The sequence below is a fragment of the Nannospalax galili genome, unplaced genomic scaffold (genome assembly GCF_000622305.1).
Source record: "Nannospalax galili isolate Female #2095 unplaced genomic scaffold, S.galili_v1.0 scaffold1454, whole genome shotgun sequence".
Classification (NCBI taxonomy): Eukaryota; Metazoa; Chordata; class Mammalia; order Rodentia; family Spalacidae; genus Nannospalax; species Nannospalax galili.
The window spans coordinates 1355571-1375971 of NW_008334056.1; the positions used below are offsets into that span (position 1 = coordinate 1355571).

Here is a 20401-nt window from a genome sequence, read left to right on the forward strand (position 1 = left end):
CCGCCCGCCCCGCTGCGGCCAAAGCCGCCGACCCCGCCGGGGAGCCCGGAGAGCCGCCGGCCCGCGCCGCGCCTCCTAAACGGCTGCGTGCCGCTGTCGCACCAGGTGGCCGGGCACATGTACGGCAAGGACCGAGTGGGTGAGTGCGGCCGTGCCGGCCCAGGGCGGTACCTGCAGTCCCGGCCCCCGGTGTCCCCTCCCGCGGTCCCCGACCCGCGGTGGCGCGCAGAGGCGTGCCGGCTGTCCCCGGGGAGGAGAGGCTGAGCGGAGCCGGCGCTGCTGTGAGAATAGGGAACTTGGTTGCCCTGGACGGGGAAGTGCGTTCTCCCTGGAACCAGGTCTGTTTACCGGGAGCGGCGGGTGCAGAAGCCGGGAGGAGATGCGCCTCGCCGGACTGAGCTGCCGCAGCCGCGTCCTGGAGGCCAGGGAGCCCCGCAGGCGAGCGCAGAGCCCTGACCCCGAGGAGGGTCCAGGGTGGTGATGCCCGAGGCCGGGAGGTGTGGTTCGCCCGCGGAGACCGCGTCCTTGTGGCTGGGCTCCGTCTCACACCGGAGTAGTGCACATACTCGGCGTCCTCTTGCCTTCATTATTGTCCTCTGGCCCTTGTCGTGTTTCCCGAGCTCACGACTTTGAAGCATAGCACAGGGCCTGTTCCAGTGGCTCCCTGGGCCGACGTCAGCTGAACACTACGGGCTTGCAACTTTTGCAGATCTTTGACTTGGAACTAACATTAGAGACAGTTTGCTGGTAAAATGCTTCAGGTTTAGGCTGGTGAGGTAATAGTTTTCCCCCTTTTACTGTGTATGTAGACGTGGGATGGAATCCAAGCCCTCATTTATGCTGGCTTAGTGCATTATTACCACTGACGCACATCCCCAGCCCTCCGTTTCCTTTTTCTTTGAGACAGGGACTTCATAAGTGCCGAAGCTGGCCTCGAACTCACTGTAGTCCAGGCAGGCCTTGAACTTTCAGGCTTCCTGAGTAGCTAGACTCACAGGCCACCACGTAATACATTTTAAAAGGAAGCCGAGTTAAGTGACATCCTAAAGTCATGTAGATACTCTGTACTAGAGTTGGAAACCTTCCCCCAATTTTGCCCCCCTCCCCATATATTGTGCTTGCAGAAAGTACACAGATTGAAACTCGGTGTCCTTAAGGAAACATTGAGAGTAATACATCAGAGTTAATAACTGTGCACTCGAAGTACTGGGCTGGGACATTTCCTCCTGTGTGTGGTATCTGGAATCACTTTGCGAGCACTGGAGGAGTTAGCTGCCAACAGAGACATGCTATGATGACTGGAACAAGAGACTAAGCCATTATGGCTGTCTGAAGGCCTAAAGGATGGTCTCCCCAAGGGGTCCTGGAGATTTCACATGCAAAGGAGAACAAACCCAGATCCCAGCTAATCCTCACAGTATGTGATGATTGCCACTTACGAAAGTGGTACCCACTGCTATGAAAGTTGTATGAGTGACCTATCTAGAGTTATTGATGACTGATCACAAAGTACCCTGAATTCCACTATTACAGTATCTGAAAGAGCTAATCTGTCATCCACATGCCTAACTGAAAGAGTAATTTAGATTTCAAAGAAAGTATTCCTTAATTTTAGCATTGTATTTAAGATTTATTTTCAATTTTGTAATATTCTTATGATTACCAAAGACCAAAGGCTTCCAGCAAGTTGTGGTAGCAACCTAGTATTTGTTGATTTCAACTATCAGATACTTAGATGGTAGGTAGTATCTATATTGCTAGTACTATAAAAGCTGGCTGACTGATGATGATCTTTCATGCTCATAAATGGGTAGCAAGATAGTAATTCAAAGTTCCCATCGTAGATAACATACAGTGCTTAGCTCGTGCTCTGCCTGCTGACATGGTCCTCAGTAAACTTTGAAAGACATTGCATATATTTTTGTACTCCTTTTGAACTTCTGTTACTATCATTAAGTAACTAGTATTTTTCATTTCAGGATTGATTTTACTTGAATTTAGTGTGGTTAATGGAAAGAATATATTAGTATTTATTTTTTTAAATGTTTTATTACTTTTATGTGTATGGGTGTATTGTCTGCATGTGTGTGAGTGCACCTGTGTCGTGCAGTGCCCAGAAGAGTATCCGATTCCCCTGGAGCTGGAATTACGGGTGGTTTGTAGCCACCATTATGGGTGCTGGGAATCGACCCTGGTCCTCTGCAAGAGCAGCCAGTGCTCTTAACCAATGAGCCACCTCTCCAACCCCCATATTAGTATTTCTGATACCAGTTATATTTTACATTCTTCACTGAAGTAATATCAAAGTATATTTAAAACTTAGTTCTAAGGTTGCAAAATGTTTGGCTCCTTAAAATTATAAATATGGTTCATGATCTTTTAGGAAAGACGTTAAGTACAATTCTGTTCCTCTACTGTCATTATCCCAGGGTTAATCACTGGTAACACCTTTCTGTGTAACCTTAGGGGTTTGTTTCTGGACACATGCATAAACACATTAACACCATGCTGAACTTGTATACAGATAGTCTGTTTCAATCTGTGCTGTGCCATCTAGCAAAACTGTGCTTTTGTACTTGATGGTGTGTAGGTGCTCCTTGAGTGATGGTGGGTGCCAAACTTTGCTAAGAAGACTCTTAGTGGTGATCTGGTGGCCTAGTGGAAGCTTCACTTCGCCATACTTCAGTCTTTTTAAAAATGATTGTATTCTGGGGCTCAGTGGTTAAGAGCACTGGCTGTTTTGCAGGAGACCCAGATTCAAATCCCAGCACCCACATGACAGCCAACGACCATCCTTAGCTCCAGTTCAGGGGATCCGACTCCCTCTTGTGTCCTTGGCAGGCACTGCACAGCACAAGTGCATTAGCACACATCCGGGCATAGCATGCTCATACACATAAAATAAAAAAAAAAATAAATTTTCAAAATGGTTGCATTCTACAGAATGGATGTATCAAAATGTGCTTAATTATTCCTCTCGTTATATCTATGTGTCTCTATATCTTTCACCCTTTTTATTGATAAATAATACACTAAGCATTGTTGAACATCATAGCATACCTTGCACATTGTTGAACTGTTTCTGTAGGAAAGTTCACAAAAGTATAATAGCTACACTCAAGTTTAAATCCTCAGAGTTCTCAAATGTTTGCATCCATCCTTTTCTGTTTTCATGTTTTAATACACATCACTAGTTTCATTTAAAGGCTCTTAGGATTTTAAACAAGTAGGTTCAGATATGAAATTTGTGCCTTGATCACATTTAGTGTGTAGTAATGAGGTAGTCTGTGGGGAAAATGAGGATTTAAACTGGTACCATGGTGGGGACACACACAGCTGTTTTACATTATTGGTCTGTCCTCACTGTGGTTAGTAGACAGTACTGTGGACCTTACAGAAGAGATGTAGCAGTGGCGAGAACTTGGTGTTTCTTCAAGTGTGCTCTGTCCTCCCCATGAACCTTCCCTCTGTACAGTTGGTAAGAAGGTTGCATAGATCTTGATATTTATGCAACGATGCTCCATGTAGATTTCTTAAGAACAGGGTTGCCTTCGGGAGCCACAGTGTACATCCTAAATGTGGGACATTGTACGGTGGTACAGTATTTTAGTCTGTGCCCCTTATTGTCATTTTGTTAAAATAGCATGTCTTAGACCTATGATCACCCTCAGCATCTAGTTGTGTCTTGCTCTTCTTTAGTTTGTAACACACCAGCCTTTGTCTTGAATGACACTGACATTTTGAAGAATACAGGCTACATATTTTATGAAAAGTTTTCCAGCCCGAGTTTATAATGGTTCCTTAGGATGAGATTCAGGTGGTACATGTCTGGCTGGTGCACTATATAGGGTACATTTGGGGGCCCACAGGGTCTGACCCTTATATTAATAGTTAATCTTGATCATTTGGTCCAGGTGTGGTCTGGCTTCTCCACTGTGTAGTTAATATTTTATCCCTGTGAGGAATAAGCTGCTCGTGGGAGACACTTGAAGAGCCTGCTGGCATCTGGATTGTTGTCACACGCCCTCCCAGATTTTGGTGTGTTGATTGTTCTTGCCTGAAGCAAGAATCATGCTTTTTTGAAAGCTTGCTTTTCCCTCCCTGATTGTACCACGGCCACTAACAGTCAGTGCTCTGCTGTGAGACCCTTCTTTTGCTCCTGTGCATGCGTGTCCTTATTCATGGGCTGGGCTCGTGTGTCCGTATTTTGTGATGGGTCACAACCTGCTGCAGAACTTTGTTTTCTGCTGCTCACGTTGTCCTGAACTCTCCAGCCCCCATAATTTACATTTTTTAAAATTTATTTTTATGTTTCTTGAGTATTTTTCCTGTATGCATGTAAGTGCACCCATGCCTGTAGTGCCCACAGAGGCCATAAGAGGTCATCATATCCCTGGTACTGGAGTTACAGATAGATGGTATTGGTATCGCCAGCGTATTGATGCTGGATCCGCTGCAAGAGCAGCAAGTACTCTTAACCCCTGAGCCATCTTCTCGAGCCCATTTGTATTTTAAGACGTCGTCTCACTTTGTAGGGAAAGCTGGCTTGGAGCGCCTGTGTACTCCAGGCTGGCTGTGGCCTTATGGCAATATGGGCATTAGTCCCACACCTGGCTTTTACCACTTTTTAAAAGACTGTGATTGATTTTTTTTTTTTTTTTAAGAGGCAAGGTCTTCCCATAGCCCCAGCTGCCCAAACTTGCTATATAGACCAGGCTGACCTCGATCTCACAGAAATCTGCCTGCCTCTGCCTCTTGAGTTCTGCAACTAAAGGCATGTGTCACCATATCTGGATAATTTTTTTTTGAGACAGTGTCACGTAGCCCAGGTTGGCCTTGAAATTATTATGTGGCCATATGACCTCGAACTCTTGATCCTCCTGCCTAAACCTCTCAGCCTCCTAAAACCTTAGATTAAAGTTAAATGCTACCATACCTGATTTATGCAGTACTGGGGATTGAATACTACATAGGCTTCCTGCAACCGGGCAGTCACTTACCAGTACAGCTGTATCCCTGGCCCTGTGATGATCTTTTTCTGACATTATGGTCTATACTTTTTTCTTCCCTTGCTGGTGTTGTAGAAATCACAACATGATTGTGATTGGTCATACAGAGTTGGTCCCAGCACTTGGGAGACTAAGGCAGGAAGATCGTGTTGAACTTCAAGGCCAGCCTGGCCTACGTAATGAGTCTAAGCCATTCCCAGCAAATTGCCTCCTACTTACCTGTCAGACCTCCTAATCAGAGCTGAGAAATACTTTCCTGTTTCCTGACCGACTGGATGAGATTACCTTTCTGTCTGTTTGATACTGTGTTGGATCAAAGCATTTGGGCTGCAGTTGTCCTAGGAAGTTTTAAATGACAAACTCGGCGTTTTTAGGAGACGTGAAAATTTGGAACTCTTTTCTCCTGCTGGAAATCGAACCCAGGATCGCACTCCTGGTGAGTCGTGTTTCCAGCCTGGGTTTACTTCTTACCCTACCAGTTTTAAGAATTTGTTTCTTCGAAGTTGTGGGGTTTGCTGGTACTAACTTCTTGACTCTTCCTTTGAATGTTTGCTTATTCCTAGTAGTGAGGATTTGTTTTCCTTTCTCTCCTGGATCTGTTTAGCTACATAATCATTGCTGAGGTCTCAGTCACATTTTAATTTGTATCCTTTGCCCTTTGAAAAATTATTCACTTCTTGAGACATGTTCTCACTTTACCCCAGGCTGACCTCAAACTCACTGCATATCCCAGGCTGGCCTTAAAGTTTTAGCCTCTTGCCTCTACTGTCAGAGAGTGGGGGCTACCTGCCTCCACCATGGGAAAGCCTGGGCTACCTGCCTCCACCGTGGGAGAACCTGGGCTACCTGCTTCCACCATGGGAAAGCCTGGGCTACCTGCCTTCACTGTGAGAGAGCCCGGTTACCGTGCCCAGCTTCCAGTCCTTATCTGCAAGGGCCGGCATACACCTTTAATCCCAGCACTCGGGAGGCAGAGGCAGGCGGATCTCTGTGAGTTCAAGGCCAGCCTGGCCTACAGTGTGAGTTCCAGGACAGCTGGGGCTGCAGGGAGACCCTGTCTCAAAAAACAAAAAACAAACAAACAAAAAAAAGTTTCATTGATTCTCTGAGAATTTTGATCACATTTAACTTCTTCCCATCTCCTCTCGCCTATCCCCACCTCCTTATCCCTCCCTGTCTATTTTGATCATATTTAACCCCCTTCCCCATCTCCTCTCAAATCCACCCCACCTCCTTAACCCCCTCCACTCCCTGCCCTTTCTCTGTATACTTTTAAGGCCTATCTAGTTCAATTTGTATTCCCAAAATACTCTTGGACATGGGTCCATCCCTTGGATCCAGGCCTGCCTACCCAGCATCACAGCTTTAGAGAAAACTGACTCTCCCCCTCCTAGCAGCTCCCAGTTGCCAGTAGCTCCTTAGCCTCACCTGGGCCTCCTGCCCACTCCCTCACCTCCGCTCCATGCTGCGTTTTCGTCTGACTTGGGCGTGCACAGGTCTACTAGCTGTCACAAGTGCTGTGTGGGTTCCTATGTGTCCAGAAAACAGTTTCGCTGTAGTCATTCACCACCTCTGACTCTTAGAATCTGTTTCCTTCTCTTTTTCAGTGCTCCCTGAGCCTTTGGGGGAGGGGCATGACATAGATGTCCCCATGACATAGATGTCCCATTTAGGGCTGAGCACTCTGCAGTCTCTTATTCTTTGCACATTGATGAATTTTGTGTCCGTGTTCATCGTCATCTGCTGCAAAAAGAAGCTTCTCTGATGAGAGATGTATTAGTCTGTGGTTCTAACAATGAGATGTGTTACTCTACAGTTCTAACAATAAGTCATTCGGAGTCAGTTAATACTGTGTCCATTTAGCAGAGTAACAGTAGTAGGTTCTCCCCTGTGGCCTGTGGCCTGTCTAGCCAGATTCTTGGTCCTGATAATGGTGCCAGATATAGGCTCCATCATGTGAATCAAGTGTTAAATCCGAGTAGAAAGCGGTTGGTTAATTCCATAAAGTTTATGCCACGATTGCACCTGTTGGTATATTACTGTAGCTTGCAGGATCCACAGCGGATAAGGTTGGTGATTATTTTTCTCCAGTAGCATGCATAGCACCTTCCAGCACTATGAAAGCTAGCCAGGAGAGGTGAAGCTTCAAGGTCAGCACCAGCTTGATGTCTCTGTTAGTTCTGTGATTCATGTGTGTAATGCCTTTAGCAATTCAGTTTTACCGTCAAGTTCTTGGGTAACCAAGAGCAATGGAACAACCTGTATTGTTTGAGGCCAACAATTCCAGAAGAGGGAGTCTGTTCCTAGTGTTGGGTTTTTTATCTGATAGCCTATGGTGTCTGGTTGGGAAACTACTCCCATTAGAGGGTAACTGCATTTAAACTCTTTGTCCTGTTTGGTTTTGTTTGTGACGGACTCCCTGTCACCCCAGCTAGCTTGGAACTAATGTGTAGACAAGGCTGGCCTGGATCTTTCAGAGCTCTGCCTCAGTGCAGGGATTAAGGGCATGTGCTGCACTTAATATGCTATTAAGGGTGTAATGCACACCCGACCATTTAGACTCTTAGGAAGCTTCTACAAGCGTAGGTTTCTACAGGACTCTCACAAGGCCCTTAGTGTTAGTTACCCCTTTGCAACTCTGTCTTCCGCTCTGTCATCTAATTCACCAGCCCATTTAACTCTCTTTATTCCATCATTCCTTTCCCCTGTATCACTGCATCCTATCTCCCTTTCCATGAAGCCCTCCTCCTCCATGGTCCCTTACTAGTTTCCTGATGTCTGTGGATTTTCCAATTGAATCCCACATGTCTGTAAAGATTCAAAGCAGCATCCACATACGAGAGAGAACATGCACTGTTTGTCTTTTTTTTTTTTTTTTTTTTTTTTTTTTTTTTTTGTCTTTTTGAGACAGGGTCTCTGAAGCCCCAGCTGTCCTGGAACTCACTATGTAGACCAGACTGGCCTTGAACTCATAGAGATCTGCCTACCTCTGCCTTTCTGAGTCTGGGTTACTTTACTTAGGATGATGTTTCTAGTTCCATTTACCTGAGAATTCCATAATTTCGCTTTTCTTAACAGCTGAATAATACCCCATTGTGCAAATATACCATACTTTCATCATCCATGCACTAACTAATGGACATCTGGGTTGTTTCCATTTCCTGGCTGTTTGGCTAGAGGGGCAGTGAACATGGAGGAGCAGGCATCTCTGTAGTAGGGCAGAGACTCTGCTGGGTATATTCCAAGGAGTGTGTGGCCACATCACATGATGATTTAGTTCTAGCTTTTTGAGGCCCCTTCACACTGATTTCCATACCGGCTTGCACTGCCACCAGCAGTAGATAAGAGTACCGTTTCCCATATCCTCACCTGCACTTGTTTGGTTTTTGGATCTTACCCATTCTGACCTGGGGTGAGGTGAGATCTCCAAGTGGTTTTAATTTGTATTTCCCTGATGGCTAGAGATGTTGAACATTAAATTTTTTTTTCTCAACCATTTATGTTTAATCTTTTTTGTTTGTTTGTTTATTTTAGAGACAAGGTCTCCCATAGCCCCAGCTGACCTGGAACTTGCTATGTGGACCATACTGGCCTCAGGCTCACAGAGATCTGCTTGCCTCTGCCTCCTCAGTGCTGAATTAACGGTGTGTGTCTGTGCTTGACTGTGTTTCATCTTTTGAGAACTCTGATTAGTTCCTTTCCCCAGTTTTTAATTGGGTTATTTTTGTATGTGTGGTTTTTTTTTGAGTTCTTTGTGTGTGATAGATTTTAACCCTCTGTCAGATGTGTAGCTGGTGAAGATTTCTCCCATTTTGTGGGCTGCCTCTTCACTGCATTGATGTGTCATTTGTTGAGCAGAAGCCTTTTAGTTTTGTGAAGTCCCGCTTGTCAGTGGTTGGTCTTAATGTCTGTGGTGTTGAGTCCTGTTCAGAAAGTCCTTTTCTGTGGTCAGCTCCAGTGTGCTCTGTACTTTCTCCTCTGTCACATTCAGGGTATCAGCTCTTGGGTTGAGGGCCTTGATGCATTTAGAGTTTGAGAGACAGGGATCTAGTTTGATTCCTCCTCATAGACCCGTCCAGTTTGATCAGCAGCATTTATTGACGATCCCGTTGTTTCACCAATGTGTATTTTGGGCCCCTTTGTAAAAAAAAAACCTGGTGACTGTAAGAGTGTGGACTTAAATCTGGTTCTTCCGTTCTAGTCCATTGGTAAATGTGTCTGCTTTTTTATGCCAGTACCATGCTGTTTTTGTTACAATAGCTCTGTAGTATAATTTGAGATTGGGGTGGTGATGTTACCAGCTCTTCTTCAATTGTTCAGGGTTCTTTTGGATACCCTGGGTTTTATTGTGCTTCTCTATGAGAACTTGAGATTCTTGTATTTCTGTGAGCAGTCATGTTGGAAATTTGATATGGATTGCAGTGAATCTGTGGATTGCCTTTGGTAGGGTGGCCATTCTCACAATATTAACCCATCGATCCATGAGCTGGAAGGTCTTCTGGTGCCCCTTCAGTCTCTTTCTCCAATGTCTTAAAGTCTAAAATCTTTTTAAGTTTCTTTCTCGTACGCTTATTGGCATATAGGAAGGCTGCTGAGCAGTGTATTGATTTTGTATCCTACTTTGCTGAATGTGTTTGCCAGCTCTAGGAGTTTCCTGGTGGAATCTTCAGGGTCTTTTATATGTAAAATCCTATTATCTGCAAATAAAGATATTTTGATTTCTTCCCTTCTAATTTGTATCTAATTTGTATTTAATTTATATCTAACTTGTATCTCCTCTACTGCTTCCTCTTGTCTTACTGCTATAGCTAAGACTTCAAGCACCACCCTTAACAGAACCAGAGAGAGTGGACATTTGTCCTGATGCTGATTTCAGTGGGAACACTTTGAGGTTTTCACCATCTAGTGTGTTACCAGCTTTTGGCTTGAGTATTGCCTTTATCACATGGAGCTGTGTTCCCCGAGGCCCTCGATTCTCTATGACTTTCATCATGAAGGGATGTTGAGTTTTGTCACAGGCCTTTTCTGCATCTAATGAGATGATCATGTGGTTTCTGTCCTTGGGTCACTACATGGTGGATGACATTTATTGATTTACATATGTTGAACTATCTCTGCATCTCTGGACGAAGCCAATTTGATCATAATAGATAATCTTTTTGATGTGTACTTGAATTTGATTTATAAGTATTTTAGTGAGAATTTTTGCATCTGTGTTCATTAGGGAGATTAGCCTGTAATTTTTGTTTCGAGTTGGGTCTTTGGTTCAGTATCAGAGTAATACTGGCTTTGTGAAAGAATTCGGAAGTCTCCGTTTTCCATCTTACAGAATAATTTGAGGTGTTTTGGTGTTAGTTCTTTGAAGGTTAGTGAACATCACTGAGTCCCTCTGGGAGATTTTTAGTAACTGTTGCCGTCTCGTTTAACTTATTTCATCATAGTTTAGCTTTGGTAGCATGTATATGTTTAGAAATCGTCCATTCCTTTTAGATCGTCCGGGTTAGACAGTATGGATTTCTAAAGCCTGCTCTTTTGACCTCTGCATTTCCTGTCTACTGTTAACGCGCCCTTTTCAGCTCTGATTGCTCACCTGAGTTCTCTCTTGGTTAACCTGGCTGAAGCTTTCTCAATCTTGCTATTATTTTCCAAAGCTTGTTTTGTTGATTGTTTTGTTGTTTTTGATTCTGTTTCTTTACTTTCAGCCCTGATTTTATCTCTTCCTGTCTACTCTTTAAAACATTTTATTTTATGTGTATGAGTGTTTTGCCTGCATGTATGTAGATGCATGTGTGTAGAGGACATTGGATATCCTAGAACTGGAGTTAAGTACAGTTGTTAGCCTCCATGTGGGTGCTGGAAACCAAACCTGGGACCTTTGCAAGAACAGCCAGTGCTCTTAGCCACTGAGCCATCTACTTTTTTAAGATGCTGTTTGTTCTGGATTTTCCACACCTTCAGTGCATCATCAGGTCACTAGTATGTGCTGTCTCTCCTTTTCTTTTTTATGTGTATGAGTGTATTGGCTGCATGTATGTGAGTGTCTCTACTTTTCAGTGTAGGTACTTGGTGCTGTAAACGCTTGACTGTCTTCATGTGCCTGGTAGATTTTGGTAGGTTGGGTTTCATTTTCATTCAATTCTAGGAATTTTTAATTTCCTTTTTGGTTTCTCCCTTGACGGGTTTTTACTCAGTACTGTGCTGTTTAGTTTCCATTAGTCTGTGTAGTTTCTGTTGCTATTGATAACCTGTTTTTCCCCCCCTTTGTGTCTGGATAGAATGAAGGATGCTATTTTAGTTTTCCTCTACTTGTTACTTGCTTTGTGTCCTAATATGTGATTGATTTTGGAGAAAGTTCCCTGGATTGTTGGGAAGAAAGTGAGTTCTTTAGTGTTTGGTTGCAGTGTTCTGTAGATGTCTGTTAGATCCATTTGACTGATGTCATTTAACTCCTGGATTTCTCTGTTTAGTTTCTGTCCGTTGGTGACAGTGTGGTATTGAAGTTACTCACTGTCACTGTGTGGGGCCAGTCTGGGTTTTAGGTTTAATGTTTCTTTTATGAAGTTGGGCTCCCCTGTGTTTGGTGTGTAGATGTTCAGAATTGTAATACCCTCCTGGTGGATTTTTCCATTCATGAACATAGAGTGTCCTACCTTTTGGTTTAAAGTCTGTTTCATCAGATGTTAGAATAGGCATGTCTGCTTGTTTCTTAGCTCCATCCTTTTACCCTAAGGTGCTGACCGTCTTTGATGGTGAGGTGTGTTTCTTGGAGGCAGCAAAAGTTGGATCCTGTTTCCTAATCCAGTCTGTTTCTCTATGCCCCCTCTTGGAGAACTGTGAGATGGTTAATACTGACAGTTATTCAATAACGTGTACTAATTCTTGGCATTTCGTGGTTCTGTTGTTGTTTTCTTTTGATAAAAACTGTCCTGGATTGCTTGTCTGTGTACTCTCGGGCATCTTTAACTTTCTCTTCAGACCATACTCCTTACAGTATCCTCTGTTGAGCCAGTGTAGTCCTCATAAATTCCTTCAATCTGTTTTCATCATGGGAAATTTTTTCTTTTTCCTTCATTTGTGGCTGATAGTTTTGCTGGGTACAGTATCCTGGGCTGGCATCTGTGGTCTTTAAGAACTTGTAGAGGGCGTCAGTCTTTGCCTTCCTAGCTTTCAGAGTCTCCACTGAAAAGTCAAGTGTAGGACTGAAGATATGACTCGGCGGCTAAGCGCAGTGACTGCTCTTCCAGAGGACCCAGGTTTGATTCCCAGCACCTACAAGGCAGCTACCAACCATCCGCAACTCCAATTTGGGGAGGGGGGGGGTCTGTTGCCCTCTTCTGGCCTCCGCGGGCATTGCAGGACATGGGTGTACTTACACACATGTAGGCAGTACACTCACACACATAAAATAAAAAAATAAAATTATAAACAAAAAACAAGAAAAGCCAGGCGCTCATTTTGGTAGACCTGCGTTCGTACGTGGTCTCTTTTCTCTTGGAGCTCCCGCTGCTCTCCTTCCACTGCCCTCCTTCGTTCTACACGTTTAGGGTTTTGATTGTTTGGCGTGGGGTTCCCTCTCATTTCTGTTTGGTGTTCTGTACACCTCTTGCACCTTGGTAGGTGCCTCTTTCCTTAGCTCGGGAAGGGTTTTTTTCTATGACTTTGTTAAATGCTTCCTGAGCCTTGGATCTGAGTTCCTTCTCCTTCTACACCTGTGATCTAGATTTGACTTTTATAGTATCCCAGAGCTCTTGCAAGTTCTGTTCCTGGGTTTGTTTGCTTGTTAAGGGTAACATCTTTTTTGCATGATCTCATCCTCTGTCTTCTTGTCAAACCTTGTGTCCTCTCCCGCTTGATCCATTCTGCTGATGAGACTTTCACCCGAGTTTATTTCAGACTGAGTTTCTCACTTGGGTTTTATTTTAGTTTGGCTTTTCCTCAGAAGTTGTTATATTTCTGTGTTTTCATACTTGGATTTTCTTCATTTCGTTCAGCTGTTTGTGTTTTTATGGTCCTCTTTCCAAATTTATGAGTTCTTTCGTCATGTGTGTAATTGCTCTTTTGAAATCCTTATCTTGTGTATCTGTTAAGTTGCTCTTTTCAGGGGACATTGCAGTTGGTGTCCTGATTTCTGGTGGTTATTCATGTTCATGTTTTTGTGATGTGACCTTGGCATCTGGAGTTAGGTCGTTGTTGGTTCTTGGTGTGGCTATCTGCCCTTGCCTTTGTTGTGAGGGTGTTTGGGTCTTTGTGTGCTGTTACCTTGAGTTGTCAGGTTGTGAACCAGCTGAATGGTGCTTGGGGTTCAGTCTTGGGCTGACTGAGTTGATGTATAAATGAGGTGCCACGTGTATTCCCAGCACCTCTGAGCCTAGAGCCAACCTGTACAGTTAGAAGATGGTTGCCAGTCTCTAGAAGTCTGTGGAAGGCTGACATGGTTCTACAGGTGGTCTTTGGGTAGCAGGGCCTGGGGTCACTGTGGGAGTGAGTGATGCTCCTTGGGGGCCTGCAGAAGGACGTTGCACCAACTCAGGTGCAAATGGGTGGAATGGAGGCCTGGCTGGAGGTCTCTACCTGGGGTCAAGGTTGCAAGACTCCTTGAGGTCCCCAGGTGGCATGGTGGGAGGGATAGTTGTGGGGAGGGGCAGGCTCTCTGAGCACTTGCCTGACAGCTCTGGAGCTGGCCACCTGGGGTCTTAGTTCCCTGGGGGCCACACATGCAGAGTTGGCACTGGCATAGAGGGATGAGCCTGTGGCTGGGATCAGGGCAGGGCTTGTGTGAGAGGTGGTGGGCACACACATCTGTGAGAGGTGGTGGGCACACACATCTGTGAGAGGTGGTGGGCACACACATCTGTGAGAGGTGGTGGGCACACACATCTGTGAGAGGTGGTGGGCACACACATCTGTGAGAGGTGGTGGGCACACATCTGTGAGAGGTGGTGGGCACACACATCTGTGAGAGGTGGTGGGCACACACATCTGTGAGAGGTGGTGGGCACACACATCGTCTTGGTGGCAGTGTGGTTGCTGGCTGAGCTCAAGGTGGGGCTCTTGGGCTGCCTGCCTACGATATCATGCGGCCATATGTTGTCCTGGAGGTGGCACGAAGGCCCCTGTTTTTTTTTTTTTAAATTGTAACCAACCTGCTTTTATATTTGAAGTGTCCATGCATTTAGTATTCTGATTTGTCTTGTTTATGGTTTTTTTTTTTTTTTTTTTTTGTCTTTTTGAGACAGAGTCTCCCTGTAGCCCCAGATGGCCTGGAACTCACTTTGTAGACCAGACTGGCCATGAACTCACAGAGATCTGCCTGCCTCTGCCTCCCGAGTGCTGGGATTAAAGGCGTGCGCCACCACACTCGGCCTGTTTTTTATTTTTAAAATGAAATTTATTTTGGAACATTTCAGTCTTAGTGTTGTCAGATGTATCCATAAACCCCCTCTCCACCTGGTCTTTTTGAGACAGGGTCTCTCTGTAGCCCCAGCTGGCCTGAACTCGCTGTGTAGATCAGGCTGATCTTGATCTTACAGAGATGTATCTGCTTCTGCTCCTGAGTGCTGGGATTAAAGACAACCACCACGCCCGTCAAATATGTCCATAATCTAGTGTCCAAGTATGTCTGTTTTTTAAATACTTCCCCTCCCTTATTTTTAAAACTTAATTTTATTGTTTTGTTTTTTTTTGAGATGCGGTCTCACTATGTAGCTCTGTCTAACCTGGATCTTGCCACATAGAACAGTTCAGCTTCGAACTCCCAAAGATCTGCCTGCCTCTGCCTCCCAAGTGCTGGGACTAAAGACGTGTACCACCACCTCTGGCTCCCCTCATTATTTTTCAATACTGTGTTTATAATAATTATTTTAGACAGCATATGCAGGTTTCTTAGCATATACTCATTCTTTGAGACACTTCTGTTTCTGCTTAGAGTTCCAGAATTATGAAGCCAAGCCCACCATTTTATTAGCTTCTCTTGACCATCTTTATGTAAACCACTGTGGTGAAGACTTCCGGTCTCTTGGCCCCACGGTTCATCTCCCTTATTCCGTTGTAATACTGGATCTCGAGTTTTAAAAGATGTACTTTATTTTGAAATGTGTGTGTGTGTGTACACATATATATGTGTCTGTGTGTGGGTATGTGCATGTGAGTTCGAGTGCCTACGGAGGCCAGTTGTATTGGATATCCTGGGGCTGGAACTACAGACAGGTATGAGCTGCTCTACAGCTGTGTTGAGAACCAAACCCAGGTCCTCTGCAAGAGCTCTAAGTGCTCTAAACCGCTGAGCCACCTCTCCAGGTCCAAACCTTAATTTTGATTAGGTGCTTGGTGGCCCACAATAAAAGGCCTGTTTTCCGGTTTCTTTCGATGGCTGGATACACCTGATGACTAGTTTCTTCTCAGTTGGACTAAATGGTTGTAATGTTTAGTGACACGAAGATTTGCTTTTCTTTCCTCATTCCCCTCCTCTTCCTCCTCCTTCTCTTGGATCTCTCTGTGTAGCCCTAGCTTGGAACTCACTATAGACCAGTCTGGTCTTCAACTCCCAGGGATCCACCTGCCTCTACCTTCTTGATGCTGGGCGTTGCACCACCACACCCAGTGCACAGGTTGGTTTGTTCCTTGGTCACCTGATGTTTGTTTTCCTGCTTACTCACATCTTGTCTGTGTCTGTTGTGTGCCACGTTGTGGCAACTTGTGAACTGTTCGTTCCTGAAGTGTAGGTGTCTCTTCTGCTCCACTGTTGCGGTGATAATGTGAGGTGATCTAACAATAAAGTAGCATGTGTTTATCATAATTTCTGAAAGAAAAGTATTAAAAAGATTAAAATTACCTAGAATGTTCCTTTCACAAAAAATGTTAACATGTTCAGTCTCTCTGAACACTTACTGAAACATTGAGATCTTGCAATAGAAAACTTCCCATCGTAACCGTTTTCAGGTGCATAGTCGTATGGATCTGTGTGTGCATCACTGTGGCAGGACTGCGTCTTGGGAACGCCAGGTCCACGGAGCACCTGCCTTTCCCTCTTGGTGTTAGTCTCAGGCTAACCTTTCGGCTCTCCCAACTTGGCCTCTTTAGACTCCTTAGGTACGTGGAATCATTTAGTAGTATTTCTTTGTAACTGACTTATTTCACATAACAGCTTTAAGGTTCATTGTTGTTGTGCTGTAAGGGAATTTCTCACAAGACTGAGTAGTGCGGTGGTACGACACACCCCGTTTTCCTCTGTCTCCCATCTGTTGTAGGTGTGGCTGCCTCCTGTCTCCCCTGGCTGTTGGGGTCTCCCGAGGCGTGTGGGGAGGGAGCACTGCCTCCACTGCTGTTCCACCCTTCACGTGAGGCTTTTCTTTACTGACATTCCCTGTCTTCTCATGCATCTTTTCCGTGCAACCTTGAGCATGCCACGGCTGTTTTAAGTTTCCCTGTTTGGTAACTGTGACCAGAGTTAGTGTCATCTCTTAACCTGGCTGGTTTGTTCCTTGGTCACCTGACAGCCATTGTTTTCCTGCTTACCCACATCTTGTCTGTGTCTGTCATGTGCTGCAGTTGGACATGGTGGCAACTGTGCGAACTGTTCATTCCTGAATTGTAGGCGTCTCTTTTGCGCCACTGTTGCAGTGATAATGTGAGCTACTCCAGCAGATAGACTATGCCAACCAAATTTGTGTTGGGCAGTCATGGCAGTTTGTCATGGGCAGTTTGTATCCCTCAACATTCATATTGAAGGCCCATCCCGTGTGATGATTGGAGCTGCAGCTTTTATGGAGCTCAGCAAGGAAAGCGAGCCAATAAGGTGAGCCCTAATCTTACAGGACCCACATCCCCAGAAGAAGCTGCTGTCTTTTAAAGTCTTACAGAGACATGTGAGGGGTGACCTTCCACAGCCTGGGCACGTGGTGAGGGGTGACCTTCCACAGCCTGGGCACGTGGTGAGGGGTGACCTTCCACAGGCTGGGCACGTGGTGAGGGGTGACTTTCCACAGGCTGGGCACGTGGTGAGGGGTGACCTTCCACAGCCTGGGGACGTGGTGAGGGGTGACCTTCCACAGGCTGGGGACGTGGTGAGGGGTGACCTTCCACAGGCTGGGGACGTGGTGAGGGGTGACCTTCCACAGGCTGGGGACGTGGTGAGGGGTGACCTTCCACAGGCTGGGGACGTGGTGAGGGGTGACCTTCCACAGGCTGGGGACGTGGTGAGGGGTGACCTTCCACAGGCTGGGGACGTGGTGAGGGGTGACCTTCCACAGGCTGGGCACGTGGTGAGGGGTGACCTTCCACAGGCTGGGGACAGGGTGAGAGGTCACCTTCCACAAGCTAACTAGAGTCTTCACCAGAACCTGAATCTGGCAGTACCTTGATCTGGAACTTGTAGCCTTCAGCACTGTGGGAAAGAAAGTTCTGTTGTTTAAGCGAAGCAGCCCATGGTGCTTTGTTAAGCTTGGCCCAGCTGACTGGTCCACTTTCTGTGCCCCGTGGATTTAAAAGTCCACGTTTGGGGAGGGGCAGATTTGACAGGATTTTTCTCAGCATGTCTAACTGCCTTCTGTCTGATGGTCTCCTTACATGTTCTCCCCCTCCTACGCAGCATAGTTGACCGTGGCCTTTCACCTGGTGGCTGCTGACCTGATGAGAGGCCGCAGGGGTTTCTCTGCTCTGGTTCTGCTGAGTCATAGGGGACAGGGTGTGTCCAGTGACTCATCCCTTGTTGTGGTCATCAAACTCGGGCTTGTGGCATTGACAGGTCTCCTCCGAGAACTTCCTTTCCTTTAGTAGTCAACAGATTTCATGTCAGGACGGAGGGTGGCACCCGGCTTCCTGTTTGTCCTTGATGCTACCCCACATAGTCCCCCTGCCCAGAGACTTTTCATCTCCCCACCATAGTGTACATCAGGTTCTCAAGATGTGCTGTCCTTACCCCAATGGTCTAACCATGTTCCGGGGGAGGGGCTTTCCGCTTGGAGTCTGCGCGCTTTCCTCGGAGGCCTGCTTTTCTGGGTCTCTGTCTTGCCCTGCCCAGCCTGTTTCTTGGCAGCATAGGAGAGAGGCCCTTTGAGAAGGTGCTGCAGATGTCTGCTCCTGGGCCGGCTCTGTGTCTCTGTCCCATCCTGGCCTCTCCAGCCAGTACCTATTTCTGAGAAGTTTTGACAGGATCGCCCTTGCCGCCTTGTGAGCTGTTCCGTCTCCGAATGCCTCTGCAGCTGGTCTGTGCTCCGCCCTCTGCAGTGGAGTGTGTCTTTCCTTTGGTTTCATGCTTATTGCTGATGGTCTCAGCGTCGGGTTTCAAGGGAAGCTGTAGTTCTAAAGGTTCCTGGCTCTTTCTTAGGAAACGCTTGCTATAATACACTGTAGGTTTCCAGTGTGTTCGTCCTTTCTGCTTTTTAGATAGTATTTCTTCGTTTTAATTTAGATATTTAGGCTTCTTTTTTTTTTTTTTTTTGAGACAGGGTCACCCTGTAGCCTCAACTGGCCTGGAATTCACTATGTAGACCAGGCTGGCCTTGAAGTCACAGAAATCCACCTCCCCTGCCTCCCGAGTGCTGGGATAAAAGGTCCCACTACCCAGCCCTCTCCTCTCCCTCTTATTTTCAAGATTTTTTAAATGCCTTTTTTTCTTTTATTTGTATGAATGTTTTGCCTGCATATATGTACCTCATGCATGCAGTGCCTGTGCAGGCCAGAAAAGGGTGTTGGAGCCCAGGAACTGGAGTTAGGGATGGTTGTTAGCCACCATGTGAGTGCTAGGAACTGCACCTGGGTCTTCTGCAAGAGCAGCCAGTGTTCCAAACTGCTGAGTTGTCTCTCTAACTCCTTCCTTTTCTGAAAAAAAAATTTTAATTATTTTGATGTGTCATGTATGCAGTGCCTGAGGAGGCCAGAAGAGGGTGTCAGATCCCCTGAAGCTGGAGTTACAGTTGTTAGCCTCTATGTGGTTGCTGGGAGCTGAACTAATTTTTTTTTTTTTTGCCAGAACAGCTAGTGTGCCTAACCAGAGAGCCATCTCTCCAGTGCCCCCCACCCCTTATTTGGAGACAGTGGTCTTCAATCCACTCAGGCTGGATTGAAGTCACAGTGGAATCCAAGCAGACCTTGAACTGTGATTCTCGGGACTCAGCTTTCCCAGTAGCTAGGACTACAGGCTTACACCACAGGCCCTGCTTGCTACTGGCCTTTCTCCGTGTCCATTGCCCTTTTCTTTGTAATTACTTGTCGACTTACCCCGTTGGTTTTTATTTAAAATACTGTTTTTTTTTTTTCCAGTTCTGGACTTACCTTCATTCCTCTTCCAGTGTCTTCACTTTACTGTAACTTCTGTAGCCTGTATAGGGTTTTTGTTGAACATTCTTTCTTCCTAATTGCAATCATTTGATCATCTTGTCAGCTAATCCCTGTTCTCTTGACTATGCATCCATTCTCCCTGAGTGTCTGCAATGTCTCGTACATTGCTGTTGAATGTCGACATGTTCTTTAAAGTACACTGGTAAGTGGAGTGGCTGCTCGTTCTGTGCTTCTCTGTAGAGTGTGTCTTCTCTTTGCAGCGCCCAGGTGAGCTGTGCTGCATTGTAGGTTTGGCACATTGGTCAGTGGCTCTGTCTCCAAGGCTCCTTCTTTGTTGTCCTGGCATTTGAAGCTTGCTGGTTGGAATTTAGCTTCAGTTTCCGATGGTTCGGAGTTACATCCACACGAGAACGCCTGGGATAGCTACCTTTTGCTCTCAGAAAATTTGAGACGTTCTCTGGAGTGAATAGTGCAGAGCCCAGCAATCTGTCTCATTTGATCCTTCGTCTCTGACCACTCTGCTACCCCACACTGCCGGCTGCCACCTCCCTGATTTCTTCTTGCAAATAAAATAACGTTTGGGAAGCTCACCTTTCTGTAAAGCTGATGCCGGCCCCAGGTGGAGGCAACCGTGGGTCTCTGCTTGTGTTGGTGCCGCAGCTTTCCTGGAACCCATCCCAGGTGTCTGGCCTCTGCCACTCTCCATAACTGCTAGTGTAGAGCCTTTTCTTTTCTTTTCTTTTCTTTTCTTTTCTTTTCTTTTCTTTTCTTTTCTTTTCTTCCTTTCTTTTATTTTTTTTTGAGACAGGGTCTTCCTGTAGCCCCAGCTGGCCTGGAACTCACTACATAGACCAGGCAGGCCTTGAACTCACAGAGATCCACCTGCCTCTGCCTCTCAAGTGCTGGGACTACAGGTGTGCTAGATAGCTTTAATGTCAACTTGACACACCTGGGTTGAGGGAGCCTCAGTTGGGGAATTGCCTCTATTGGACTGGCCTGTAGCCATGACCATGGGGCACCTGCTTGATTGAGTGATGTGGGAGGGCCCAGCCCACTGTGGGTGGTGCCACCCCTGGGCAGGTGGGCCTGTGTTGCATAAGAAAGCAGGCTGAGCA

At 45.9% G+C, this 20401-nt stretch overlaps 1 protein-coding gene across 1 annotated transcript in view; it reads left to right on the forward strand.

Annotated features, from left to right (window-relative positions):
• The window catches only part of Ipmk (inositol polyphosphate multikinase), a gene marked incomplete at its 5' end in the record, with an annotated part of 47429 nt that continues 27028 nt past the window's right edge, over positions 1-20401 (forward strand). Inside the window, one exon of the mRNA XM_029561560.1 lies at positions 1-139. Within this exon, the coding sequence (XP_029417420.1) occupies positions 1-139 (139 nt within the window). The remainder of the gene's footprint in view (positions 140-20401) is intronic.